This window comes from Agrilus planipennis, unplaced genomic scaffold, assembly GCF_000699045.2.
Source record: "Agrilus planipennis isolate EAB-ADULT unplaced genomic scaffold, Apla_2.0 scaffold207, whole genome shotgun sequence".
NCBI classification, from domain to species: Eukaryota; Metazoa; Arthropoda; class Insecta; order Coleoptera; family Buprestidae; genus Agrilus; species Agrilus planipennis.
The window spans coordinates 518,625-527,485 of record NW_020438969.1 but is presented as its reverse complement, the minus strand read 5'-3'; the positions used below and the strand labels follow the sequence as shown (position 1 = coordinate 527,485).

The window sequence follows — 8,861 nt, the reverse complement described above, 5'->3', positions numbered from 1 at the left end:
GCTAATTTTAAATATCTAGGAAGTCAGATAAGTCAGGACGGAAGGAGTAGTAAGGATATAAAGCAGAGGATAGTGCAAGGTCGTGTCGCCTTTAATAAAAAAAAGTCACTTCTATGCTCGCGAACGGTTAATTTAGAAATTCGATAAAAGTTGTTAAAGATGTATGTTTGGAGCGCGGCGTTGTACGGGTGCGAAACCTGACAGTAGGCGAGGCGGAAAAGAAAAGGTTAGAAGCGTTCGAAATATTGTTTTATAGGCGAATGATGAGGATAACATGGGTAGAAAAGGTTAGAAATTAAGAGGTATTAGAAAGAATAGGAGAACAGAGGAGTCTATGGAAGTCAATAGGAAATAGGCGAGATAGGTTGGTAGGACACCTTCTCAGGCATGAAGGTCTCGTCAGAGACATATTAGATGCAGAAACAGGAGTTAGGAGGGGTAGAGGTAGACCTGGATTGCATTACTGTTCGCAAATAGTTATGGATGTAAGTTGTTCTAGTTTTAGGGAAATGCGAAGATTAGCTCAGAATAGGAAAGAGTGGAGGTACGTGTCCAACCAGTCTTAGGACTGACTGATGATGATTGTATTGTATCATGCTCACGACAACCCAGCTGATTTCGCTTCGAGGGGTTTGCTAGCTGCGGAGTTCATGCGTTCTTGCCTGTGGCAGCATAGTCCAGAATGGCTAAATACAAACTGCAATTGACCCACAAATGATATAACATCGATTGCTGAGCTATCTGAGTTATGCAGGGTATCATGCTTTATAACAAAAATAAATGATCCTGTCGATAATCATTTGTGGTCGATTTTTATTCGTTTTTCATAATTCAATAAACTGACAAAGGTTATAGCATGTTGCTTACGTTGCAAACGACCACGCCATACAAGCCCACTTACACTAACAAAAATTCGGACATCTCATGACGTAGTAATCAAACTTACTCAACAGTTATTCTTTTCGGCTGAAGCATCTCAATTTCAACAAGGCAAAGAAATTCACCAAAATAGCAAACCGAGAAGGTTAAATCCAATAATTTCCACCGATGGTCCGAATCGAGTGAAGAGCAGATTATATTCATAGTCATTTTTACCTTATTCTCAACAAAATCCAATAGGTAATCTTAACTAAAAGTAATCATATAACTACTTCTATTATTGAGAAGGACCATTTATTACAACTACACACGACTATAACCACTACTTCCTATGCAGTTCACCACAATATTGGCCAATTGATGGCCGCAATCACATAAGAAACATTATTCATAAATGTATTAAATATAATAGAGCAAATCCACCGTCGATAAATTTTGTCATGGGAAATATCCCATCTCCTCGATATATGATTAAAGGAAAGAGAGATCGCAATCGAAAAATGGTTAAAGTCTACTTCATAGTGTTTGTATGCTTGACTGTAAAGACAATACACCTGGAATTTGTTGGGTATCTCACCAGATTCTTTCTTTCATCGTCGCCCTTCAAACATTTATTGGGTGAATTAATGAAAATACTAAGGTCCGGTTATTATCTAAATAAGGTGCAGGACTTTCTTTCAAAAAAATCTATTAGTATTTCCCATCCCCGAAATTTCCTCATTTCGGTGGTCTGTGGAAAGCAGCCGTTAAGGCATTTATATATCTTAAATGAGTCGTCGGTCATAACATCCTACTTCACGTAAACTCTGAGCCGACTAAAGTGATGGCTCATACAATAAAATTCAATAATTCTTGTCCCTTAATATTATCACTAAATAAAAAAATTCGGGCCGTCCTCCCTATTTCTGCGAATCTTAGTCAGTCGACAAAATAATCTTCTGGAAGTTTTATTACTTCAGCCGTCACTTTAGATGAATCAGAGTTTGGAACAATTTAATACGCTGATTATAGAGATAGAAGTTATATTTAATTTACGTCCTTTAACCCCTATATCATCTAATTTTCTCAAAAATTGCTAGTTATAACATCCAGACACTACCTAACCTATGATTCATTATAGAACCTACACGAACAAGACTAACCAAAATTACCATCCAACTGTTTATCCGTTTAATAGTTCCTTTAGAAATTAAAACAAAATTTCTAGAACCGTTAGAAAAACGAACGCCTTAACGAACTTGTTAATCTTGTAGATGGACCAGCAGTCACAATCAAATCGTCGAAAACAGCATTGTGCTCTTACGAGAAGACAACATACCTCTTCTCCATTGGCCCTAGCGACGCGTAGTGAAACGAGTGAAAGTTTATCCTGGTGTCGACGGGTAATTCGCGTAGTGGCAGTGAAAACGAAAAGGATCGGAAACGTAGTATAAAACAATTAGTGTCGTTGCTAATGAAGATGTCAACAATATGGGTTGAACATTCTAATATTGGTGACTCAGTTAATTCTTTTCAACTAGTTTAAGTTACTTCTAACTATAGTTGCGATTAGTTTTCGAATATTAGATCTAAATTATGTATTTAATCTTCATTATTTTAGAAGTTATAGAATATTCTTTTTTGTTTTGTAAGAGTTAAATGTAACATTAAATATTTATTTATTTACTGTTGGCCGGGTTATTCACCCTCTCAACGGGTGAAGTATGTCATAAATTGTCGATGTACTACTATCACATTCCATTTCATCGTCTATCCCTTCATCGTATCTATCTGCCCTTGCTCTTTCCTTTATTTATGACTTGATCACCTTTGGATTTTGACCATTTTCATACAAAATCGCTAATAATAGTAAAAATACTTCCTAAATTAATCTAAAGCGTTGCATTCCTGTTTTCAACCACAGACCACAGCATCAAAAATTCGTGAATGAAAGTTGATTTTGACACCAAAAGGGTTTAAGTCTAAAATTGTGAAATTTGTAGTGGTAATCACCATCGTAAGTGAAATTTCATACATGCCTGGTTTTCATGATTCCAATTATTATTATTGTATTATACATTTGTAGATCTTCATGAAAACATTATCAAATGGCCAAATTACTGCTAATTTATCTTAACGGTTAAGCGGTCGAATAACCGGACAATAAAAATTATGGGAATCCCCTTTTCGATCAGTGCGATCGAAAACCTGCTCAAACCTGTACATATAAATCCATCTTTTTCTTTATTTCTTAAGAAATAACGCTGTCCTGTTTTAATGTAGTATTACGAAGGAGTGTAATAATAAACTATCCAGTTTTCGACTACTTATTTGTAGATGCTTAGTAAGTCATTATATATACTGCATACACTATGGCCGATAAAGGATTTCATGATTTTGCTATGCCCTTTTTTGAACAGTCATTTATTTCATGTCTTTTGAATGATTGAAAAAAGGTCTAGTTTTTGACAATTGAAGAGACGCCTACGTTATCTGTAATTGCAGATGCAATTTCGAAAAAAAAAACTATGCAAACAGAAAAAGGGAAATGAAAAATCATGAAGAAATAAACAAAAGGAATTAAAAATAAAATTATCGTTACACAGGCGAGAAGGGAAGTTGGCGTAGTAAAAACCACTATTAAGGATAGACTTAGTGGAAGAGTACCAGAAAATCCAGGTAAAATTGGACCAGAACCACTCTTAACCCTAAAACGGGAGTGAAAAAAAAAATATGTCCCCTGCTTGTTGTAGGTACTTATTCCCATGTATAAGATGCTTGCCGATTTTGACAGATGGATTACCAACAATGGTATACGAAGACAAGGGTATGAAATGTGGAGCGCGAGCGACACCTAAGTTTACCCCACGTAAGTTTTTAAATTTTTTAAATTACCAAAATCGACATTACCGACATACTAGGCGACATACATTTTACTGAAACGACAACAGATGATGCGACGGCGGTTGCGATTATCGGAGGAATTCCCGAGTAGTTGTGGCGTTATATGGGCGTTATTGAGCAATAGTGAGTAGTTTCACAACTTGTAATATTTTTAAATTTTTGTGAAAAGTACTTTTACCTATCCTGAAAGTAAGTAATATATTAAGTACTTCAGTCATGCTTTACAATAAGTAAAGAAAGGATGTTTTCTGCCCAACACAGAAAAACCGTGATGTACAGTCTACACTATTACGGGGTCAAATTAATTTGAAATGTTCTGCGTAGATTATACAGTTCCTGCAGGAGTTAAAGGTCAAGATGCCGCTTTCCATTTTCCTGAAGTAACAGCGGTTCCAACGAAAGTGGCAGGTATTGTAATTTGTTGTTGTGAAACTTTAGTTCTAAAAAAAATGTTTTGTAGAACTTCTTCTGGTAGAGGAATTGAAGCAGACGGAATTGCCCCATTAAAAGATGAAACTGTACTGCATCCAGTGAAAACATATGAGGGGAAAAGAAGAATTGTTTCAACTGCAGGTAGTTATGCAGATAACAGTTTCAAATATTCAAAACATATATAATTATTTGTTATAGAAAGTACACTCACAATGGACAATACAGAAGCTAGTATTTCTGCAGTTTCTGAATCGTTAACACCCCCTGTAGAAGCAGGAAGCAGTACTAAATTAGGTAAAGAACAATTTCTTTGTTCATACAAATATACCTGTAATAGTATCTATATTTTAATTAATTGATGTTTGCTATTTAGTCGTATATTGTGCTAATTGTATTTGTTACTGCATTTATACTTTGTTATTAAATTTGTTAATTTTATTTTTGTTTTTTTTTTCAATTTCCATTTAAAACAAAAAAAATAATGTTTAGTGTAATTTTGAAATGCGCGCCTTTGGTTACGCTTCATAGTTTGATGTATAGATGGCAGTGAAATTCGAAGTTTTCTTAGCCATTTATATATATATTCCAAGTATCGTCTACTAATGTGGGGTAAACTTAGATGTCACTACTATCGTTCAAATCTCGAGAGTTTTACATCTATTTACCTAGTCTAGGACGAAGACCCATTCTTCTTCTGATAGATAGCCACCGTTCCCATATGACATTGGAGTTATGTGGCTTTTGTGATAGGATAGCATCCTTCTTTATGCGTTACCTCCTACACGTATGCTTCATCCGACTGATGTAAACGTTTTCAAGCCATTCAAACAACAGTGGAAGAACACTGTGAAAAAATGGGAACCAAATTGTGATTACTATCCCAATTGGTACCATTTTGGTTGCATCAAATTTATTGGCATTCCATATGATGAGGAGCCAGTAATGACTATAAATGTCATTTAAGTTAAAAAATTCTGTTTAAAATACAATAAAAACTTTTCCATAGACATATTAAGCATTTTATCTCATGTATGTTCTGAACTTTCCGCTCTCTTTATATCTTTTTTTATCTATAGTCAGTTCCGTCTAATGTGTAAGTTTGCTAAGTTGTCACTGTTGCGTTTTCATAAATAAATTTAAATTGACTTAAATTATTCCATCAATTAATAAAGATTTTCACTAATTAATTACCTATAGTTCCTAATGTAAACTTTATACCTGATATTTTACAAGTACCCTGTATTTCATTTACTTTTCGTCAGATTTTAATTTTTTAGTTTAGTGCTTTTTAAGTACCCACCTCCTACTTTTCTGTTTGAAGTTTATAGTACTTACTTTTGCTGTATCTGCCTAGTTTTAAAATTTCTTTTTATCTTGTTTTTATATTTATTTAATGAATCGAACTTTCTATCCATACCATGCCATCGCCTCCATTAAATGAATATTTGCATAAAGATCTCAATCTTATTGAACTAGTATCTTCAAGTTTATTGCGCTTTAGACTAGGTAAAATTGGTGTAGTTGCAGACATCAGGAAAGCATTTTTACAAAATTAGTGTGAATCCGACAGATAGAGATTTTCTTAGATTTTTATGACTAGATAACTTAGAAAAATTTATCAAAAGCTCATATAATCAAAACAAATTCGTATTAAAAGAAAACGTATTAAAATTAATAGAGAGCTTCTATGCTGATAACTGTGTGACTAGCGTGAAATCAATAACTTCAATTCTTTCATGACTGATGCAAACGTAGCAGTACTCAGTTGCTTTCGATCTTCGCACATGAGAGTATAGCAAAGATTGCTCTCTCTGAAATCAGGCGTATGGGATAAAAGTTGGGATTTATTATCATCAGCGTTGCCAACCTGTACGATAAATATGGGGACATACGATAATTTTGGTTCAAATACGATGTACGGTATCGTAATTCAAATTTTTATTAAATGTACGATAAATCGCGCTTATGGGATAAAAAAAGTATTTTTAAATAGTAATATGTAGTGGGACTATGACATTTGTTTCTGNTATCTATTAAAAAAAAACGCATTAAAATCCGTTGCGTCGTTTTAAAGAACTAAGCATACATAGGGACAGACAGCGGGAAGCGACTTAGTTTTATAGTTTTATACTATATAGTGATTAGTGTTACCTTCATGTTTGGTCAGTAACTAGCCGTAGTCGTAAACCAGCAAAAGTGAAAAAATGCATTTTGAGACTTACTCGAATCCCTACATTGTATAGCTCAGAACAATTCCTTCACGTAAAGATAAAATTTAATAGTTTAGTTTAGGGTTGAGATTTTTATAATAAATCGACTAACCTAACCGGACAATATAAGAAAACAATTAAACAAACTTTATACAATGCACCGTCAAGACTGTTTTATCTTCCATATTGTAACCACATAATCCAAAGTATATCTGTCAAAAAAGAAATTAGTGAATATAAGTTACCATTTTGCAGCCAACTTTAGAGATGGTGTAAACTACATATCCCCCGCATTTGCCTAACGCAATTATTCTCAATCCCCCCACAATTTCCTAAGCAACGACAAAAAGCACCCCATTCTATACTCTATCGTATTTTTTTTGTAATTTTCTGGATTCTTTTCCTATATGTTCAAGTTATTCATTTTTATAATGCTAGTGTTGCGTCACCAAACTACCTTTGGAAGGACAAAATATTTCTAAAACATGTGTTTAAAAATTTTGTATGAATTTTTCTGTGGATGGCATTCTATACAATTCCAGTTATACCATTTTAAAGTTTATTACTTCTATAAAAAAATGATATATCCTATTTTCCTCTTGGATACCCATTACTTAATATCAAACTTAGAACTCAAATCAAGTATACAGCACTTTCAACTAAACTAAGTTACTACTTTTCTTATCTTGTATATTTCAATAATTGAATTTGTAAAAACACAAATAAACAAAGAATCGTTGACAATACTTTATTTAAATCTAGTTTTTAAGTGCATATGTTCTTGGAGGAAATATAGACCTTTTGCGAATTTCTTTTGGTGTTCTAATTTTCTGTTCGTGTTTTGTAAGCATCCTTCTCATAGCACGTGTTTTCTTGGGTCTCAGATCAAGAGGCTTGAACTTCTTGTTTTTATATAACTTTCTCAAATTTTCCTTTTGTTTTTCATTCATTACAATATACACACGAGCAATAGCCTTTCGAACAACTCGGCTAAAAACAAACATCAGTAATTTCTAACAATTTACTTCAAGCAACATATACCTACATTTTAGATAATTTAGATGGGGCACCGCCTGTTACCTTAGCTACACGTAAACTCGTTAACTCTGTTTTTAATTCGTCTAGCTGTTTCGTCAATTCTTTTTTGTCCTTTGTACGTAATTCCGAACATTTTACTTTTCCCTGGAACATAACCAATTAAACAAAAATTGAAAAATATTATTTAAAAATAACTAGTAATGGTTTAAGCATCATTATTTTCCATTTTCTAATAATGGATTTTTACAACATACTAAGATAAATCTCACCATCTTTCCCGATTATAATTCGTTTGTAGTCAAATACAAAATCAACACAATTCAACTGGCAGACATACACCAACACCATAGACCTACCATAGATGATCATAGACAACATAAAAAGAAACAACCATTGATTTTGTTTATTTTTATTATTTTTCGTACGCGATTCTCTTGCAAGTTCGGCACGGTTTTTTTTAATAAATATTGATATTTACAAAATGAATAATTATAATATTGTATAGGCAGGGTATAGGTATTTGTAAATAAAAATGATAATAGTAATTTAGTAATTTTTTTGTAAACAAATGAAAAGTATATTGTTTTCTTTTCAGGAATCTAACTGTGGTAAATGCATCAAAAAATAATCTATACATAAAAGTACAAAACTGAACATAAAAATATAATACACTTTACTTTATTACTTTATATTTTACTTAAAGTAAACGCTCAACTTTAGAATGCTACAGGGGCGTTCTAAAGCTCAAAAGAGACGTGATACAGAAAATCATAGAAAAACTACAAATAGGCAACCAACAAACGGGACTCCCAAGGCTAACAAGAACTGACTGAGAAATTAGGGAAGTTTCCCATCAGTACCTAGGATCAGTACAGTGAAATCCCGAATTGTCAACTCGTAAGAGACCATCTGTGCTTGCCATTTCGCAAACTTCTTTGTGGCGTATTTTGAAAAAACGACCTTCATTTACACGTCGTGTTTTTGTCGAGACAATATTGGAGCGCTTTGTAATTTTCAACAATATTTTTGTTTTTAAATAAAACATTTATTAAAACTGACTGTTACCTTCTTCCTCGCTCATAAATAAGATTTAAGTACATTCACATAATGTAACCGGAAACTGAACTAACCCAAAAACTTATATCTATAGTAAAGTTCATAGATAGTATTATCAATAGAATGTTAACGAAATACCCACAAATCTGACTAGCGGCACCTAGTGATCGAAAACAATGTTTCAGACAAAATCTAAGTACTGTAGATTAGAAGGAATTAAAGAATTGAGGTTCCCATTTGATATTCCAAAGTTATCCCTCGTGGAGAAGGTTGACTATATAGGACAGGCGACTGTCTCTTTTGAAAATATCAACCTTTGGTTAGGGGTAGGTTAAATGTAATACATGGTATACATACATTTCC

The 8,861-nt window shown here is 33.3% G+C and overlaps 1 protein-coding gene across 1 annotated transcript; it reads right to left on the bottom strand.

Annotated features, from left to right (window-relative positions):
* Nucleotides 1-7,138: 7,138 nt before the first annotated feature.
* Nucleotides 7,139-7,823, bottom strand: LOC108738713 (60S ribosomal protein L35). The gene is made up of 3 exons (XM_018472250.2): nucleotides 7,712-7,823; nucleotides 7,450-7,586; nucleotides 7,139-7,394 (listed from the first exon to the last, which is right to left on the bottom strand). The coding sequence occupies exons 1-3, from the start codon at nucleotides 7,712-7,714 to the stop codon at nucleotides 7,163-7,165; spliced, it is 372 nt and encodes a 123-aa protein (XP_018327752.1). The 5' UTR covers nucleotides 7,715-7,823; the 3' UTR covers nucleotides 7,139-7,162.
* Between the last annotated feature and the right edge of the window lie 1,038 nt (nucleotides 7,824-8,861).

Bases quoted from the DNA above. Each gene is read 5' to 3' on its own strand.
- LOC108738713 (XM_018472250.2), bottom strand. The intron at 7,395-7,449 runs GTAGGTATATGT...GTTTGTTTTTAG, and splicing joins CCATCTAAATTATCTAAAAT to CCGAGTTGTTCGAAAGGCTA.